Here is a 21002-nt window from a genome sequence, read left to right as displayed (position 1 = left end):
CTGTTGTTGCCATGTTCCCGTTTTCTCTATGGGTGTGGTAAAGAGACAGCTTGTTGAAAATTGTGTTCAACCGTGACAGGGTGTGTGGCCCTTTAAATATATTACAATTACTAAAAACCGAGTGATTTATTTGCTGTTTATTTTACAGCTGTCGCCATGCGTGGATTTTGAAATCAGCTGGGTTTACAGAGCAATACGACGAGCTTGATTCAGGGTATGTTAACGCGCTAATAACTCGCCTGTGATTTCTCTCATTTTTTAGCCTATTTCCTGCTTTTAGAAACCAACAGACACGAAGCAACAAGTTTGAACTGTTTGGTGCTACTGAAGGCTGAAATACTGTTTCTCATTACAGGGATGTGTTATTTTCGTGTTAGAGTCATTAGGAAGTAGCTGTTAATTAAACAGTGAAACAGATTAAATAGTGAATATTTATAATCTGGCACTATGCGGCCTGTCACAGAGTAAACACTGAGTTACAGGAGCAGTGTTTGGGGGGAAAAACACGCAGTTTTCTGATTCGGTTTGCGCTTTTTTTTTTTTTCGGGATTTTTTGAGATGTCAAAATCAGTAAGGAGGCCGGAAGTTTGTAGATCCTGCAATAGCAAATTGCAACACAAGGATTACACCAAGGCCTTCGGATACTGGATTTAATGATGTTGTTCCTTTATTATGATTAATAAAAACATCATCATTTAGGTATCAAACGTGTAAAAACTCCTAGAAAGTCTCCCTTTCTCCACTCAAAACACTTTTACTTTCAGTTTTACTGTATGGCGAGTAAAACGGGGAAGTGTGTGGAATCTCTCCAGAATTATTATAAACAAACAACGCTAGAAGTATTGCAGGGATTTAAAGAGAGAAGACACAAATATTTACAATGGATCAAATAATGAAAATGAGTGTATATGTGTGTGTGTGTGTGTGTGTGTGTGTGTGGAGATATATATAATGTATGTGTGTGTATATATATGTAATGTGTGTGTGTGTGTGTATGTATGAGTGTGTGTGTGTGTGTGTGGAGATATATATAATGTATGTGCGTGTGTATATATATGTAATGTATGTGTGTGTGTGTGTATATATATGTAATGTGTGTGTGTGTGTATATGTATATGTGTGTGTGTATGTGTTCTTATATATATTATATACCCTTATTCTTATGGAAGCAGAGTGTATGATTTCACATGTTCTCAATTGAGGTTTAATACACAGCACCAAATATTGTTTGATGGTCATTATCACAACATTATTAACATACATATAACATACAATGTCAATATTACAGAGTCCAATTTTAACAGGAAAGGGCTGGAGTGGGTACATGGTTTTATTCCAAATGAAGCAGAAGCCACACCTGAGTCTACTGAAAGACAAGATGAACTGATTAAAAAAAAGGTGAACTCTGGTATGGCTCCTGCTTGACTGGAATGAAAACCTGCACCTGCTGTGGTGGTTTTGAGGATTTTTAATAATCATACAATTCAACCAAGAGAAATATTTCTGTTCAAGGAACTTGCAGGAGTTTAACTTCACACCTTCAGAGTCATTGACTGTGTATATTTTCTTCCCATGTATTTGGGTTTCCTTCCACCTCCAATATACGTGATAGTAAGTGACGACTCTAAACAATAGGTGTGAATGCCAATGGTAATGCATATGTTCCATTTAGTGTGTATTCCCCAATGCACCCGGTGTTCCCAGAATAGACAATAATGAATTATTGCAGGGCGTTTTCTTAAATTCTTCTTAAATTTATTATTCATAAGGATGATGAATGATGCTGTCAGAATTTGATACATTTTACAAATCCTCTTGTCAAATTGTTGCTTCAGATTTGTTCTTTCATGCTGCAGTGAGTTGAATCAGCATGTTGAAGCCATGCTTGTTGTGCCCAGTGCCAAACTGCACTGCCACACATTGGACAATGGAGTGCTGGTGCTGAGCAACACTGTTGTCAGTATTGTCTGTGGGTGCCATCCTATTGTCCGTTTTAATATGAATATAATACGGAGTTTTCCTCCCTTAAGTTTTAATCCCTTAAGGAAGAAAACAAATAGAAATGCTATTTCTACAAAGACTTTTTTTCTATAAAGACTTAGGGAGTGTTAAATCTGTAAGGCAAAAATGGTCTTTAAATTTTAATCATGTATTCAATATTCAAGGTACACCACCAGTACTTTTCAAGGTGAATGGTGTATACTAAAACTCCAGAAAAATAGCCATAAGCACATGGAGGAAAGATCAGCGAGCATTTGCTATTTCAGCCCAGATAGTAGGGTTTTATTAGTGTAGTCTCCCTATGAGCATATATATTCAGTGTTAGACAGCATTTCTTATCCAAAGTATATTAGTCAAAATTACACTTTGTCCTAAGGCATATTCCATGTCTGTGTTGCAGGACCCAGCTAGTCTCTTCTGTCTCACAGGTGCGTCATACTTCGACAATGAGTGAACTGGAACAGTTACGGCAAGAGGCTGAGCAGCTTCGCAGTCAGATCCGGGTAAGAGAGGTTAATGGACGTTGGCGAGCTACAAAGTACTCCACAGAATATTAAGATAACTTCTCTCAAAACCGGTTTCTCTTTCATTGTGTTTTCTTCCTTGAACAGGATGCCAGAAAGGCTTGTAGTGACTCTACTCTTCAAGAGGTATGTGTTAACAAGTGTTATGAGGAAACATATTTTCACAAACTTTATAATCAGCTAGAATTTGCGACCTAAGCTATACGATGAGAGGAAAAACTTAAGTCACTGTAAAATTTAGTGCTTAAAGACATTTCTGTTTGATTGCACAGATTTATATATTTTTACACTTTGACCCAAGGAGCAGTTTGTAATTGTTAGAGCCCTCTGCTCCTTGCATGGCAAACTGCCAGGCCATCCAGCCCACCCCACCTTCTCTGCCAAAGTGTAAGGAATTAGAGTGGAGCTAAGCAGCTCCGTTAGAGCTGGGGGTGGGGCTAATGTCCAGGTAGGAACAATGTAAATTAAGGCATGAAATAAAAAAATCTTTCATATGTGTCAAAGGCTTTTTCTTCTACTGCTTCTAGATCACAGCTGGTCTGGACTCTGCAGGAAGGATACAGATGAGGACCAGACGTACTCTTAGGGGGCATCTTGCCAAAATCTATGCCATGCACTGGGGCAGCGACTCAAGGTGTGTGTGGATTTGTTATGATTGGAAAAAGTCATTGATGTTTTATTGGCACACACCTGTTTACTACTATACCGTTAACTGTGTGTGTGTGTGTGTGTGTGAGTGAGAGAGAGAGAATGCCTTTTCTGGTCTCTCCAGAGGTCCTTTTTGTTTTATAACAAAAATCATATGAGTGATGAAGGTTACATAAAAAGCATTTTAGAAGCAGCTGAGCTCACTTTTAAATACAAATTCGTGCACTTTATCAGATTTTAAGTGCCTCTGTGATCTGATAAATGAGACAATATAAGGGTTTTTGTGCTTTTGTGTTCAGGTTACTTGTCAGTGCCTCCCAGGATGGCAAATTAATCATCTGGGACAGCTACACAACAAACAAGGTAATATATCAAGCTTCTTTGCATTAGTTTGTGAAGATTTTGTATAAGTGTCCATAATAGTGATATAATATATTATATAATACAGGGGTGGCCAACCCACAGCTCCCGTGCAGCTCTTTGCCCGGTTTCATGCGGCTCTTACGTTCATATCAATGTTTGTATTTGTGTTTTTTTTTTATGTGCGTGTTCGCTTCGCTTCAGTTCAATACGGTATTTTCGTCAAATGCGCATGTGAGTGGGATGAAAATACCTCAAAGTTTCCCAGTAGGAGCAAGATCATTTGAGTAAACAATTTGTGTCAAGTTCGCTCTCAAAATGGCAGGGGGAAAAAAAGGTGATGTTCATGTGTGCCCATGTGTATGATGTGGCTCGTTGCGGTAACACAGTAAAAAATGTGGCTCTTGGTCTCTGACTGGTTAGCCACCCTGATATAATACAACCACAATTTTGTCATTTAAAGAAAAATGTAGTTCAGCATATGATACAACACACTTTTATTTATAAGTGATTTATATTTGTTTTCTTTCCCAGGTGCATGCGATTCCTCTGCGCTCATCCTGGGTGATGACGTGTGCATACGCCCCTTCAGGAAACTACGTGGCCTGTGGCGGTCTGGATAACATCTGTTCCATCTACAGCCTGAAAACTCGGGAGGGCAACGTCAGGGTTACCAGAGAGCTTCCGGGACACACAGGTAAATATTTCATCCTTACAGAAACAAAGAATGACTCTCGAGTGACGATTTGCTCTCCATATGACAGGTGAAAAATTGTCTCCAGATCCTTTGTCTCCATTGTAACAGTAATCACTGTACTTGTATTTTAAGGCTTCAATACTGACCGTAGAATAGAAATAGAATAATTTGACCATAAACTTGAATCAGCAAAACTAAACATATCTGATACATGACTGCTTCTCAAGGCAAAGAGTTTTTCCTTTGTTTTAAATAAACTGCCAAGATCAACATATGATCTGTCCAGTTACTTTCCCCATGGTCATGTGATCAGTCAGGAATCACTACTATCCAAATTATTAATGAAGTGTGAAAATTCTCTGAAAAGTTCTCTTATTTGTCCTCTTTCCTCTGCAGGATATTTGTCCTGTTGTCGCTTCCTCAGTGACAACCAGATTATCACCAGCTCTGGGGACACCACATGGTGAGTGGGCCAACAACTGTAAATACACTGATTTAAAAACCATGATGCATTGCTTGATTGATTGTTTTAAAATGTGTATGAATATATGCTTTGCATAAGCATAGCTGATTGAGAACTTTTGCTCTCCAGTGCACTGTGGGATATCGAAACCGGCCAGCAGGCCAACACCTTCACAGGCCACAGTGGTGATGTGATGAGTCTGTCACTCAGCCCTGACACCAAGACCTTCGTTTCAGGCGCCTGTGATGCCTCCTCCAAGTTGTGGGACGTTCGAGACGGCATGTGCAGACAGACTTTCACCGGCCATGTTTCTGACATTAACGCTGTCTGTGTAAGTGTCCAGCTTATTTTGAAATTTACTGCACGTAAAACCTGGGTAAACAGAATCCTGCGTTATCTTATTCCATGTTTGTTGTTCACGTTTTGTTTGTTTTTTATTTGTTTTTTTAAGAGTTAACAATTAATCCTGGGTATTCATATTATTTTTTTTATTCCTAGACCCTGGGTTAACAATATTATTTGCACTGGCAAAAACATGACTGGATACATGCAGCATGTGACGGCTATAATAAAAAAAATAATCTCTCACACTTTTGCATCAATAGGGGGAAAAAACAGTTCTTTTTAAATTTGGCATGTAGGTGACCAGCCATTTGTTGATATCCAACTTTCACAACACTGCAAAATTTCACCCTGTGTGAAACATTTTCAGTGTGAAAAGCCTTTCTGTGTCTTTCTGTATTTAAATTACTATGTTCCTTTACATTTTGTGGTCTTGCAGTTTTTCCCAAATGGAAATGCCTTTGCTACGGGCTCAGATGATGCCACCTGCAGGCTTTTTGACCTGCGTGCTGACCAGGAGCTCATTTTATACTCGCATGACAACATAATCTGCGGCATCACCTCTGTGGCCTTCTCCAAGAGCGGCCGCCTGCTGCTCGCTGGCTACGACGACTTCAACTGCAACGTCTGGGACACGTTAAAGGGCGAGAGAGCAGGTGAGTCCACCTTTTGCTATTCTCCATCATGTACGTATTCCTCAGCTTTGGAATCACGAGGATCCGAGGATGACAGGTCTCAGCCTCATGCCCCGTTGCCCTGATTGTTTTGTGCACTTTTCTGGACACAGGCTTCAGAAATTAAATGTTGCAAGCCGATTGGTCCTCTACATTTCTGTGCATACCTCCAAATTTTGAACACTATGATAGAAAGAGCTTTATGGAGCAAAAAAAATCACCCGACCAAAACAATTCAAGAACTCCCATCTTTAAAAATTATTAAATAAACAAGATAATCCAAATATACCATTGAGTGCTAAAAGGAGGCTAGATTTATCTTCAAAATCAGGATGAAGGTGCTCAGTGTTGTTTTTAAAATATGATGTGGTCTAGCATTTAAATGTTAATTTGACTTTAATACATGAACACAAAACACACAAAAATCCATATAGTACAGTTACAGTATGTTATGGAAACTGCTAGAACATTTACATTATGCCTTGCCTGTTTTGTCTGATATCTATGCTAGTGTAACATTTTGTAATATTATTATTTACCTTTTGGGTTCATAAAATGCCAACAGTTATTTAAATGCAGATTTTTAGCTTAGTTAAATGCCTGGCACATCAACAGTCTACTAAATGCATGCATTTGAGTCAGCACCTAAGAATTAGCTCTAAATTTCACACATTACACTGCAAGCATTTTAGGAGATGTAACATCCAGTTTTTGTGGGTTAAAAACGTCAGAACTGAACAAACACGATCTCAAGTACAGCAAACCCATATTTACAGTTTCACTTCCTCTGTTCCTTCCAGTACTGGGATGAGTTAACGTTGCATTGACTTTTCATATCCTTACCCAGGTGTCCTTGCCGGCCATGACAACAGGGTCAGCTGTCTAGGCGTGACTGATGACGGCATGGCCGTGGCCACAGGATCTTGGGATAGCTTCCTCCGTATCTGGAACTGAACCCAACAGCTGGACTTTATGGCAGACTGCACCATCACTACAGGTCTCAACTGTGAGAACAACATGCCTTTTGTATTCACTTATTCAACACATTCCTGCAAAGAGGCCCAGGCTGACTCAACTGAGGTCAGACAGGAGGTTATTGAGAAACGATGGAGGAATCATTGTGCTTTTGTACATACATATGTACAGTATATGAATATAAATATGGTATATATGTACAGCAATATGTGCATGTATATGCCATATATATATATGCTCACACAATGGTATTGTATATATTTTTTAGTTTGATCGCAACCCATTATAGTGGTTTGTTTTAGAGGTGCATCATTTACAGTATATTTGAAGTCCAGGATATTTTTAGCAGAATGCGAGAGCCTTTTAGCACATGCGGCCATCTTCTTTTTTTTTTTTTTTTTAATTTTCTTTACAGAAAGCACTTTCTAAAAGCCGATTTGGCATAAACAGAAAAAATGGCATTAAAAATGGCTCCAGTAATGATTTTTACCCATTTCCTTCAGTTAATAGAAAATGTATTAGAAACTTTAAGATACTAGATAGCTCAAGGGCATTATAGACTTTGTGTGTAACCCAGCAGCCACGTAACTAATGTCCACAAAATGTCTTTGCTGCTGTGGTATTATTATTTTTTTTTAGTCCCGTATTTCTAGTATAATGTTTTTGTTTTTTATGATCCCTGAATTCTCCTGGAATTGAGCCAAATTAAGAACCTAAGAGCTTAAATGTAGTCTTGTATTGCCTTGATCTTCTGCACTGATCTGTAATTATACCAGGATACTGCTGCCCTCCAAAAACCTGAAACCTTGCGCTACTCTACAAGGACATCACAGCATAATGAATGCTGTTTTTTTTGGTGGCCAGAATAAAGCAGATAATCCGAGACACAAATCAGTGTCATGTAGATGGCTACTTGCTCATTTCTCATCTGCATGAAAACCTATTCAGACTTTCCAAGTGCTACTGAAACTATGTAAAAAAAAAAAAAAAAAAAACCTCATAAGACCCAGACCTGTGCAGTATATGATCAATTATCAGTCTTTAGGTAATTCTAAAGCAATTTACATTCCTATGGCCTGAGTGAGCTATGTTTATTTGTTGGGTCAAGTTTGTAGCATAGATTTAGCTTCTAAATTTAGGCCTATGTTAAAGAACAACACTATAAATATATTGTGCAGAAGGCATTTTGCCTGTTTTGCCTTCACTAATAAACAATGCACTATATCATCCTCTTATCGGATTGTACCAGCAGTTACCAAAGGGACCAAACAATTGGCAGTGTTCATTTCCATTTAAAGCAACATCCATTGCAATCCCTAGCAGTATATTTGATACAGCCAGACCATTCAGTCGTTTATTTTAATTTTTTTCTTTGTATTATAATTAGCAGGCCTTTTGTTAAGCCTGAATACATCATTTTCTTAATCATAAAATTGATCAAAACATTCCCAGTCTATTTTCTACCCATTTTTGTGCCATTGTTCAACTTGACTGGACCATACCGAGGGATTTTCTCAATCATTTTAACAAACGTGTGTAGTGGACACACTGTGTTAGAATGCAGTCACATGTACAATCCTGGTGCTTAATTGTGTGTATGGCAGACTGTATTATCGTAGCGAGTGTTTCAGTGATGACCAAACAGGATTAACAGCGTTGCTGCTCCCATGGTCATTTTTTTTATCTGTAGAATGAAGTGCTGATTTTTTAAGTTGTATGGATTTTGGCCTTTAAAACAGAAACTGTATTAACACTGTATTAAGACTTTAAAATCAATAAATCAATAAAAGTGAAACAGGGCAGGTCCACTAAGCTGAAGTAGTTACCAGTCCCTGCTTTTTTTTTTTAATGTTTTAAGCCAGTAAAAACAAGGCTTTTGTGCCTTGATATATTTTATAGTGCCATCATGTGGACTAATCATTAAAGAGATGATTTTTTTTTTTTAATAGTCTCACCAGTTTATTTTGTATTTGTACAGTGGCTTGGTGATAATGGTGTTACTATAAGTGGATATTGTATTAAATAAAACTTTTAACCAAATATGTTGGCTTTAGTCACATTACTCATACTTAGATATAGGCAATAATTATACAGAGTAATATTTTAATGATGTTCATTTTTTTCTGATTTATTATATTTTTTTAAATCTGAACATTTCACATTTTTACAAAGCACAAACCTTCAAAAAGAAATTCTTCACAATGGATTAGAATCAGAGAGGTTTTAGAGGAACATCTTGAAAATAGGCACTGATCAAAAGGCTATCTACAAAACACTTTTTGAACTTTCCCTTCCAAAAAATGAGGTTCAGAAAAGGGCTCTGTTTCAAGTCCGCTGGATGTGAACAAAGTAATGTTTTTTTTTTTTACAATGTTCTGAACCGTGAACGTGACATTTCTGCCCCTTACATCGTTGTTTTCTTCATGTTTTTCTTCCATAGTACATACAGTAGTGTTTGAGTTCGGTAATCAATCAGATATCGTTACAGAACAGATTCAATATAAACACTGCAATCAAACCACATCTCGATTGAATTGTTTGTAGCAGGAAATCCAGAAACCAACCCGTGACAGTGTAAGTGTATATGACAGTTTTTCCACTGGTAACATTTACATTGCAGATACACAGCTGCTAGATATCTTCTGTAGATCCTGTCCTGTGGAATAAAGCCTGAGACCAAGGTGCTGAGTGAGAATGGGGAATTCAGTTCTTTGGCTGGAGATACTGGTTTGTAAAGCTCTCCAGCTCCCTCTCCAAATCTGTGGCTTTGTATCTGGAAACCCCCCAAAACAAACACATTCTTTACTTAAGTATCTGGGTTTTTTAGACTTTCAGAGCTAAAAGACACCTTTAAATGTACAAAGGTCCCCCATTAGTACGAACTACAAGGTACATATGAACTAATTACAATTTAAAAAGCAAAATTGTCCCTCTAACATTTTATGGTAGAAGAACAGCATGGTAAATATTTATGAAATAAAATCCATGCATTTTTCTCACTACTTCATAATATTAATTCATTTAAGTGTAAATGATTTTATTACATTTTATTGTTAAAAAAGTTGGGTGCTGACCTAAGTGATTTGGAGCTGCTCTGAACCGTCTCCAGCTGCTGAATCTTTGTCGTCAACCGGCTGATTTCATTCTCCAGGTCCCGCTGAGTTTCATCTACCTGCTGGCACAGCCGGGCAAACGTGCTGGCTATCTCCCTGCATGGCACAAATTATCACTCATAACTACAACCAAATCGACATCTTTAGAAGAAAAACAAAACATACACACAAACACCACAAGCTCAATTCCCAGTGCGCCTACTATAGGAAATTATTCCTGATGGCCTGTATTTGAGTAGATAAAAAAGGTTACTTACTGCTGCACTTGGTGGCTACAGTTTGAACTGGTGAAGCTAACAATCATCTGGAGTTTCTCAGTGGCGTAATCTACAAACTGCTTCTTCAGTGCCCTCTCCTTAGCCTTGGTGGTCCATGTGAGTTTCTCAAATAAGTACACCATGCCATAAAGACTCACAGAGAGAGCGATGACTCTCCAGCCTATCATCCTCCACACCTGTTACAAAGACAAATGGGGTGATTTATAATACTGTTTTAGACCATGGGCAATGAGTAAGGAATAAACAAACAGGGCGTGTTGAAATATGAAAGTAATCCACAACTGTGTGGTTAATTTCCTGTAACAACCCACATTGGAATATTTTATTCCTCTTACAATTTAATAAGACAAAAATGCAGAATATTCCGCAGTGGTGTTGATTAATGTGTTACCCACCACGCCCCCGACGATGACCATGCTCATGGAAGTGCGGGAGGTGACGGAAGCCAGATTTGCAATCATAGACATCATGAGCTCCTCCTGGCTTACCACGGCCTGAGCTCTAGAGGGTGGGGCCTGTGCAATGGCACCACTTCCTGGAGTGGTGGCCAAAGGATGTGTGAGCTGACAAAGACAAATGAGACTGTGAGAAGGGGTTTCTCAGAGACAAATAACGTGTTTTAGGGTAGCAAAAAAGGTAATAGCCTTCATGTAGGCAAATTTAAGGATGACATTTATTACATTTTGAGCCATAAATACCTGGAGGTTTTGGTCCACCAGCATGAGGGCGCGCTTGGCGTTGGCTGGTCCGAGAAAACGGCTAACCAGAGCAGTCCAGCCAAGAGAGAACTGAAACTCGATGTTCTCCTGGAAATCGGCGCAGAGTGTTGCGCAGTTCAGGTCGTACCTCAGGTCAAACTTTCTGCAAGGAATCAGCATGTGGATCTGGCTCTGAACATCAGGGGGTAGTAAAGGCTGCAAACATTCTGTAAGTATAGCGGGCAGGAGAAGATCATTACAGGACAATGTCCCTCATTTCTGGTCTGCAGCATGTGATGTTGCTCATGTATGGAATATGCATAAAAATAGATAGAACGCATGCCTACTGTGGAGATTTATTGAGTTATGTCACCATTGTTACTCAAATACAGAACAAAAAAAACAGAGGTACTGTTCCAAATCTATTTTAATGAGGAATCCAACCACTAAACAACTACATTTTATACCGCAGCACACATAGTGTGTAATCGTTGATATGGTTACGTTCCCTGTCCGAGATGTTTTCATAGTCTCAAGTGTCAGCACTTTGTAACAGTCTTTGTAAAGCATTAAAGTTTTTCTCTTCAGGACAGAGGTTGTCGCATGTTAAAAGTTTCTCAGTAAATTAAGGCATTTATTGACATATGATTAGCCAAACTGAAAAAAGGAGGTGAGGGATGACTGTTTATTACTGTTAGAACGTGAGAGAGAACACAAACTAAGTTGTTTCATGGAGGTTCCACAGCATTCAACATAACTATAAATGGATAAAAATATGGCGAGCTTCAAATTGCTGTGATATAATAGGAATCAGAAAATAATCAAGTTCTGAGTGATAACACACCGATCATTTCTTTCTGAGAGGACTGCACAGAAGCGTTGACAGCATCAGAGCAGCGGAAAGCCAGGTTCTTTCCCAATCCCTTTTCTACGTGATTAAGCAGCTCCTAAGAAAGAGGTTTGCACATTTTGCAAGTTTGAACAATACAGTTATTCATGTTCCTGGAACTGTTTATTGAAACTCACACAAACTTTCTACTTAGTTTCAATAGGACGATCTTTAGTTGTATATTAAAGCGCAAGTGTAATATACTGTAGGCAACAAATGAGGGACGGTTATTGCTTTCATGTCTAAATAAATCACATACTCACCCCAAAAGACATCATTTGCTTAATATGTTTTTTAATAGCAAAATAAGTGGCCTTGACTACTGTTTTTAGCTGTGATGTCCTTTCCTCTGTTTTTATAGATAAGGGTGTGTGTAACAGTGTCAGCAACTAAGTCTGTCTGAACCACTCATGCTAAATTGGAATCTTTAAGCAACATTATCCTTGTAGAGTCGGTGCAAACTTTTCCTGGCTAAATGACTTCATCTGAGCTAACAGAACTTACTGAACTTTTTTGAGCACCTGAGTTAATTTAGATGTAAGAAAATGTATGAATGTCCTCTTACGGAAGTGTCCGAGAGAAAATCAACTCACTGATTTGTACATCTTTAGCACGTGAGGAGATGGGTGGAAGTCTGAACGAAACTCGTCTATGAGTACCGAGAGTCGACAGATCTCCTCTGCCATGGCATTCGATACCTAGTAAAGACAGTCAGATGGAAAAAAAAAAAAAAAAAAAACAGAGAGAAAGAGATAGACAGAGTGTTTCATTATCCCTCTACTGTTGATTCTATATCTCAATTCCTGTAGTAGTGCTATAGTTTCTACCTGGCTGGCCACCTGCTCTAAAACCATCTTAATTTTCTTTTTGATATCCTCAATGAGAAGGTTGAGCTGATTTCGGACAAACTCCAAGCGGTCCATCAGATACTCTCTCTCCTCCAGAGAGGCCACCCTGATGTTGGATACAAAGATTATCACATATACAACTTGCTTCTTAAAAATCATAAGAATATACACAATGTACTGTAATACCGATCAGGTCTTTAGAACAGAGACAGAATTCATGATTGAGATATAAAACTCTAAATTTCGCACTGGCTTGTTGTACATATGCAGAACAAGGACATATGCAGGACAAGCTAGGTCAAAGGGAAACTCAGTGGACAGAACTAAAAAGAGTGGACCCACCTCTTCTCAGCGGCAGCAATGTGGATTTGATCCATGATGCCTTTTACACTTTCAGTGATCTGCTTTGCCCTGATTGTGTGCTGCTCAAACTTTGTTTTCACTGCTGACTGCGAGATACACTCCTGCGAGGCCACATAACTGTTACTGGGATAAGTGACACTTAAGCAGGTGAGATACTGACCTGCTGCTCCGTTTCTTCCCGAACCGAGGGAGAGGACGATAAGAAAGATCAGCAGCAGGTCTGTACCATCACAGAGTCACGCTTCATCTCACAGTAACTTACAGTAAATAAATACAAATAAAAATACAAAAGGAATACATTCAAAACAGGTCAAAGAGAAATGTAAAAAAAATAAAAAATAAAAAAATAAAATAAAAAAATATCTCATGAAAAAAATCTGGAACAGAAATGAAACGATATCAACAACAAAAACTGTATTTTCTGAACAACAAGTGTATGAGAGTCTGGCCACTAAATTGTGTCTGGTGAACATCATTATACAGCAATGTTTCGTGCATTTCACTTTAGAATATGAATATGGTGTAAATTCAGTAACAAAACACGTTTTCTGACACGCCATCGTGATCAGTGTTTTTATAACCCTGATTCGAAGCCGTAGATTAGATGCTAACATTTACGCTTAATGTATAAACATACAGATTTATCACTGAACTTGGATTTTATAATCCATCACTAATGTTTGGCTGCAGTTTGTTAGCAAACCTGCACAATTACATCACATAGAGTGCATCACAGAAATGTCTCATCAACCATCCCTAACATTTAGGCCATATAGTCCAGAAGATACAGTATTCATGTAGAAATGATACAAAGAATATCAACATAATGCACAAAATCACTGAAACGAATAGAACACAAGTGTTAAAGTGAACTGAGGAGAAGGGTGTCCTCGCCTTAGCAAATCTAGACTTCAGCAATGAGCACACAGATTGATGAAAAAGAGCACATGGGCCTAGGGAAAGGAAATGTCTTGGCAAGAAATAAACTGGCAGAGTAATTAAGCTAAACAAAAAAAACTCTGTGTGCATGTGTGTGGTGTACGTTTTATTTAAGCAAATATGTTTACGTTTTAAGACATGATCATTTATGTACTGTTGATACTATCGGTGTGCGCAGCATTAAACATTTTCCATCTCCCTCTCTTAATACTTATAATAGAAATGAGGAATGTGTTATTTTTAAGCAACAAGCCTAAAGAAGACAAAACAGAAGAAAAAACAAAGTTAGAAACAGTCAAGAGCCAAGAATCCTCAGCCTCCTGTCTCAGGACGCATGTCCGTATTCATACTAACATTAATCATAGCTTCAAGTCTTACTGATGTTATCTGGAAGCATGATGTCATAACGGATTAAAGCCAATTTATTAAACGGTTTTGCTTGTGGTGTCAGAAGAAGAAATAATCTGACAATAATTTAGACTTGAAATTGATTCATTTTCTGTTCATTTCTCCTTTTGATTTTATGTTTTGATTCTACTTTTTTATCTCAATGCTGCAATATTTTAGGTGACATTACATGCAGCTTTAAGAAATTAAACTGAAGATGATTGTCTAAATGTGCCAATTCATGTGTTTCTCATCTAAATTATGGTCTACTGTGTAATAAGCCCAAAAGATGCAGACAGACGTGTTTGGGGTCACATGAGCTTGTGATAAGCCTGTAGTCCAGGATGAACTGTAATTCACTACAATGTTTAGTTGATAAGCAAGTTTTCAGCTGATCATCTCCTCAATTCCCTATACAGTCCTTCACATCAAAGAAATGTACTAAATGAAATGTACTAAAGAAATGTACTAAATACTTGATTCTGATGGTTTGAGTCTGTGACATACGTGTTTTTTTCTTTCACGTCTGCCATTTACACTTATCTTAATTTGACTAAGATTTGTAGAGGTTTCTATCGTCTCTTTTCCACCCAGTTAAACTTATAGCCACCTATATCCTCAGGTCTTTTTACAATAAGCTACTTGCTTCAACTCAAACAGCTTCCGGAGATAAATCTTTTTTCAACCTGAATTTTTTTTCTGGTAGTAATCAGATGTCACATATCCATGGTCATCGCCTCAGAAATCACTTGCCTCAAAAGTCCTCTCAAAGCTCTGGAACTCCCTCAGTCTCTCCCGGAAACCTTCTGCTAATGCTCCTCCTGAGAAGAAGCATCACCGATTTAGCACAGCAACTCATCATGTGGGGTTGTGGTTTTCAAAGAAACAACACAAACACAACCAATCATGGCTGACTTTAATTGAAGTGTGAACAGTTCTGGTCAATTCAGGCTGTCACTGATCCTCCACTAGCACAGACATTTATAGCTCTAAGTGCTGTGGGAATTTAATGCATCTTTATGGATGGACAGAACATCAAACAAATCCATTAGAGTATGCAAGCTCGTGTTATAAGCGAATCTAGGTTGCAACACGACCTTCAAAGGAATTTGTGTTGCCTAAAAAGGCTTCAGAAACAAAATGAATAATTTCTTTTTACTAGCAAAGAGACTGTGGTATGATTGAATATAAATGTATCATTATTATAAAACAAAAATAAATAAGTTAAATTGACTCGTGGTATTCATTGCAAGAAAATATTACAGAATCCATTGTAATTTACAATAATACCCATGTATAATAATAATTTCTATGGTGTACATCACACATCCTTACAATAAAGACCCTGCGAGTCAGCGTCATGTGGGTTTAGGTATGTCTTGCTTTCTGGCTGATTGTATAGGATTATTGTATTTTTTTCCCCCACATTTGGCAATAACCATATGTATGTTGGTACACTGTGACTGTCACCAAGTTCGGACAGCATGTGAGCAATAATGAGTGGCATGCTGGCAGAAAGGGGCAGCTACTGTGCCATGGATCCTGAGGGTGAACTCCTGCTTACCAGACTCTGGCATACCCTGCGCCTGCTGCATTCTTGAGTTCAACACCTCCTTGGCAGATACGAAGAAGATGTGATTGGGAGCCTGCTGGCGATCCACCACCTTGAGCTCCTCCACCAGGAAGTTCACACATCGGTCCATGTGCTGCTTACGCACCTAAAGTGAAAGGTATTTGTAATATCAGATATTATAAAAAAAAAAAAGTACAATATACATGAAATTTGCAAAGAAAAATGGTAAAATGCTCACATCCTCCATGTATTCGGGTTCAGAGGCGGAAGCATCCCAGCGATTATTCAGGATGAAAATGTTGGGCTTCGAAAGGCGTTCATTTACTTTGTGGAAGAAATGTTTCTCCTTTGAGGAAGGAAACACATTAGGAAAGTCAGAACATTTCCAATTTAGATATGATAGAGACTCAGCTGAGGAAAAGACTCCATTCTTCAGCAATCCACACACAACATAAGAGATGTCTGTACATCCTGTATTTTCTGAGCTGAAGTGTTTCATGACCCGACAATAAAAACAACAACAAAACAGTTGACAACAAAATAGACAGATCGTCTTTTTAATCATGTTGCCGTAGTACATGAAATTAAGCAAGATCTTGCTGAAAGTCTGAATTCAGAAGAAATTTGCCAAAGAAGAAAATATAATTACTAATTTACCGTCAAACTGAGTAAACAGCTTATATAAATTGGATATGTACAGGACATTTTAAAATATGTGTTACAAGTGTTGTTTAAGCAGGAATTCTTTTTGCAAACCGATAAGTAACTAAAATCAGTTAGTTTTATGTAATGCAGCTTTGTACATCAAACTGACTCTCCAACCCTGCTCCAAGCTCATATAAGCGCTTCAGTGGCCTCTGCATGCCATGCATACTTCAGCTGATCTAAACAGAGCTGGGAATGAGCATCTGCTCTCTAGCACACAACCAATCAGAGAGCTCAAATATGCCACACCCCCATCCTACCAAGTGGAAAAATATACTTGTCCTATCTTGGTGCAAACCTTTGGTGCAGACTTCACATACCATATCAGTTGACTATACAATGACTCGCAGTTAATAAGGAGACTGTATCTTATATAGGGTTGCAAAACAACGGGAATAACTGGGAAGTTATAGAGTTGACTAGAACAAGGAACTTAAATGTAGTTTAAAAAATCTTGCTTACTGGAGGGCCATTGAGGCCAAAGCCCCTGCATGTACTTGCATTCTTCCATAACATGCACATAAACACTCTATTTTAGGGTCATTTAACTAGTTGCTTATTAGCATGAATATGAATAGAATATTGCCTATTTATTACTGCTTATTTAGCACATATTAATGCCTTATTCTGCATTACCTTATTCTACATTCTTAATTGTACCCAATACCTAAACGTAATAACTGTTTATTATGCTTTTGTGTTACTCAATGAAAGAATCAATTAAAGTTCTACTTACAATTAAATCAATCAAGATGTCATTTTTAAAATTTGTGTTACCTTGCATGCATGTCTGCTTATGACCAAAGAAAATGTTTATTTATGTTTGTATATGATATAGTTTATATAAATTTACCTATATTTCCAAATAATTCCCATAAATTCCTGTAAATTCCCATAAATTTTCCAATTTGGAATATTTCCAAAATTCCCCAGATTAAGTTCCTGTACCCTTTTGCAACCCTAATCTTATATAACCAATTAAAAAAATTTAAATCTCATTGTTATTTTAGAAATTAAAAGGGCTATGAAGAACAAATATCTTAAAGTTTAGCAAGATTTGCTGTAGCAACTCCTCACTGTGTTCATTAGCGTGGACTCGGAGTTGGCCACCAGCACAAATACATCAGCGTCCAAACAGAACTTGTCAATCCAGCTGTCCAACTGTGTAGTGACGTCAGTCCCAGGACTGTGGATACAAAACATGATCAATGTCACCCGACTGTTTAACCCTAAACTTTAATGCTATTATTCATGAACGACATACAGCCATATAACAATGCCCCACAGTACCTGTCCATGAGTACTAGGTCATCCCTAAGGAGAGCACACTTTGTTTTAGGCCAGAAGACCTTAACAAGACAGCCAGCATCAAGACTCTCATCCATGTGTAATGCATGAGCCAGCTGATTGACAGTCTGTGAAAACACAGGTCAATGCATTCACACTTTTAAAATGATGTTTAAATGCTACTTCTCCAAAAATCACACAAAACTGTCACAACAGTTTCAGTGTAAACAACAAGACGCATTAAATATTCTTAGCAACTTTAAATGTAAGTCTAGATATAAAACATGTTGTTGTATTACATTTAATTGCTGTGGCAAAAAGACATTTCAGGCCAAGCTGAAAGAAAAAGAATCAACATCAGGGTGATAACGTTTAATGGATATTAATATCAGTTATTATGATTATATGATCAGTTATTTTTTTTATGAACAACATACACCAAAATGTTTTATTCCTTACAGTAATATACATCATCTATAACGTCACCTTTTTAACTTGGATTAGTAAAATAAATCTTGTCATGCTGGCTCTCACCTTGATGCTCTTCTCATCCTCTGATCCCTCAGTCTTCAGATAAGCCCTGTCTTCATCAGTGCCTTCAACGCTCAAAAAGCAGTTAGTCGTGTGTCCAATGCCGCTGGGCATCACCCGGTCACGCAGCATTGCGTTGATAACCGTGCTCTTTCCATTGCTTGTTCTGGTAAAAGGTTACAAATTCATTAAAAAAAATAATTCTTACAAATCCAGCCTCAGGTTACAAGTTAGCAAATGATTTGCTTCAGAAGGCAGTAGCACTCACCTGCCAAAAAAAGCCACCTTCATATGTCTACGAGCCAGCACCTCTTTTATAACTGCTAGTTTGCTGGTGTATGCATCAATCTCCTCCATCTGATCTCCATTTGCAATGTGCTCTAACGATTCGTTATAACACGTATCTGATACGACAAAATCAGAAATACAGTTATTTCTAGCTTAAAAAAGAAATACATACATACATACATTCAAAAAGATTTGTTTTATTTCACCTTGAACAAACTGTGAACTTTCCTGGACATAGTTTAGTAGCTGCTCGAAAACATCACCAATCTTCTTTTTGGCCAGAACAAAGTGTTTGAGGGGAGATCGGTCCTCTTGCTCCATGGCTTCACCTGTAAATAGGACAACATTCAGGGCTGTAATATCACCACTAATCAGCTTTCAATTCATAAGTCTTTATTTTCCTTTTGCTGTATGTACCTTTAAAATCCCAAAACAAGACGGATATGTCAAACCTGCCAAAAATGAACACACACGGTCAATTTCATGATATTAACGGATTCTTTTTTCACTCATTTATCACAAATTGCACTTATTCAGATCTAATAAATTATAGAAAAGTATAGAATTCTACACTTATAAAAAATATATAAAAAAAATATGTCTTTTATTATTAAAAATCTGACAGCAGACAATCTGAGTATGAGTAATGTTTCTGTCTTTTTAACAACTACGTTTTAGATATTAAAATCTTTTAAAACATCTTCATTATTGGGGTATAATTCTCATAAAACGTACAAAAGAATATACGTTTTAATGTTGTATATTTTTTCGAGACCTACTGAGTAAAACAAATATATTGTAACGTCTAATAAATATAATAAATCCTTAAAACGTCACCGAACCGTGATTTAATTCGAATAGAAATTTGATCGTATCGTATATTTATATCGACAAACATTCGAATAGAAACTGAAAGCTGGAATCTTTTTCTCGAAAATCGTATGACAAATAAAACCGACGTCTAAAAGTTAGAAAGGTTATTTAGAATGAAAATAAAATAATAATCGTTACGTTTATTCTCTTACATTTTTGTAGAATACACTGACAACGCGTTATCGATTAAAACTGACTATAAACTAGACAATAAATACCATATTATTGATTTGATTTGACTCGTTAACCGACATTAAGTTTATCCTGATTGCTAGCTATACTATCTAGCGTATAGTACACAAAATATACCGATGATTTCAGTTGAATTACTTTCAGTTAATAAGTAATTCTTGCTTTTAGAGAGTTAGACGAAACAGCTCATACCGCTACAAACAAATTAGCCAAGTTAGCTAAAGGCATTCACTGGGTATGAAGGCTGCTAACCGGCTAATTAGCTCATGCGCTCAATGTCAATTCTACATTATATTATTACAATATTACATCTTACTATATGGCACGAGGTCATGCATAATGCTCAGAAATCGGTCAAAATAATCGACTGCTTACCAATTCAGCGATTGATTATATCCTCTTTAGACACATGCTAACAGCAGGTACAGGAAAATATTTGACACACACACTCTCTCACACACACTACAGGCGGATTAAAAACGAAGTGAAGCTGCGGTTTACAAAATAAAAGCCCGTATCGCTTTACTGAAAACACACTGCTGATTCACCAACAGGGCCTCAGTGAAAATTAACATAAGCTTAAGACTGTTATTTAACTGTATGTACTTTGTTTTTTCAGACATTCATTGTCAAAAACATCAGCAAATTTTCCCATGTCACTATAGCTACATAATTCATCTATAGTGACCGTGTCATCTTGGTCAGTGTCAACGCCATTAGCTAGGAACACTGGACACTAATAAAGAATGGGACACTGTTACATCACAAGGCAACACACTCTCTCTCTCTCTCTCTCTCTCTCTCTCTCTCTCTCACACACACACACACACACACACACACACACACACACACACACACACACACACACACACACACACACACACACACACACACACACACACACACACACACACACACACACACACACACACACACACACACACACAGGAGGAAACTGGAGAACCCAGAGTTCAGGACTGAACCACAGAGCTGTGAGGCTGTAACACTACCTGCTGTGTAGTGTTGAAAAAACTTTTTTTTTTCCAAAATGCTGACACGGGATACTCCTTCCATAAATTTTAAACGTGCACCTACTCGTAATAATAATAATGATTCTATCGTTTCTTTGTAAATAACAACTAACAGCACGTTTAATCTATTAGTTTTATAGCACTGTGGCGCGACAACCATAAAAAGTTGATGTTCATTAGAATGACCCGAAGAGGGCACCAGTGGGTAATTGTTCAGTATTATTATAGAAGTAAAAAGCAGACGATACAAGGGTGAATGTAAGTTTATTTTCTGAATATTAACACATCAATAAAGCTTCTGTTAACTGGCAGCTCCATATCAA

The 21002-nt window shown here is 37.6% G+C and overlaps 2 protein-coding genes across 3 annotated transcripts; one reads left to right on the top strand and one right to left on the bottom strand.

The window, feature by feature from the left end:
* Positions 1–8724, top strand: LOC132856068 (guanine nucleotide-binding protein subunit beta-4). 2 transcript variants are annotated; one of them, XM_060885463.1, is made up of 11 exons: positions 1–80; positions 149–214; positions 2402–2504; positions 2613–2651; positions 3053–3159; positions 3473–3536; positions 4068–4230; positions 4627–4693; positions 4823–5024; positions 5475–5691; positions 6557–8724. In XM_060885463.1, exons 3-11 carry the CDS (start codon positions 2448–2450, stop codon positions 6661–6663), a joined length of 1023 nt encoding a protein of 340 aa, XP_060741446.1. In that variant the 5' UTR covers positions 1–80; positions 149–214; positions 2402–2447; the 3' UTR covers positions 6664–8724. The 2 variants fall into 2 exon arrangements, with proteins under 2 accessions (XP_060741446.1, XP_060741454.1); XM_060885471.1 differs by having other exon boundaries at positions 35–214; positions 2430–2504.
* On the bottom strand, positions 8494–20144 carry mfn1b (mitofusin 1b). Its single transcript, XM_060885432.1, has 19 exons — positions 20024–20144; positions 19001–19035; positions 18790–18912; positions 18564–18699; positions 18299–18461; positions 17768–17892; positions 17555–17663; positions 16011–16118; positions 15764–15917; positions 14953–15020; positions 12853–12974; positions 12490–12616; positions 12256–12360; positions 11618–11720; positions 10774–11000; positions 10471–10638; positions 10055–10251; positions 9759–9893; positions 8494–9457 (listed from the first exon to the last, which is right to left on the bottom strand). Exons 3-19 carry the CDS (start codon positions 18902–18904, stop codon positions 9388–9390), a joined length of 2232 nt encoding a protein of 743 aa, XP_060741415.1. The 5' UTR covers positions 18905–18912; positions 19001–19035; positions 20024–20144; the 3' UTR covers positions 8494–9387.
* Positions 20145–21002: the final 858 nt, after the last annotated feature.

The sequence above is a fragment of the Tachysurus vachellii genome, chromosome 1 (assembly GCF_030014155.1).
Source record: "Tachysurus vachellii isolate PV-2020 chromosome 1, HZAU_Pvac_v1, whole genome shotgun sequence".
Classification (NCBI taxonomy): Eukaryota; Metazoa; Chordata; class Actinopteri; order Siluriformes; family Bagridae; genus Tachysurus; species Tachysurus vachellii.
This window is presented reverse-complemented; position numbering and strand designations above follow the sequence as displayed.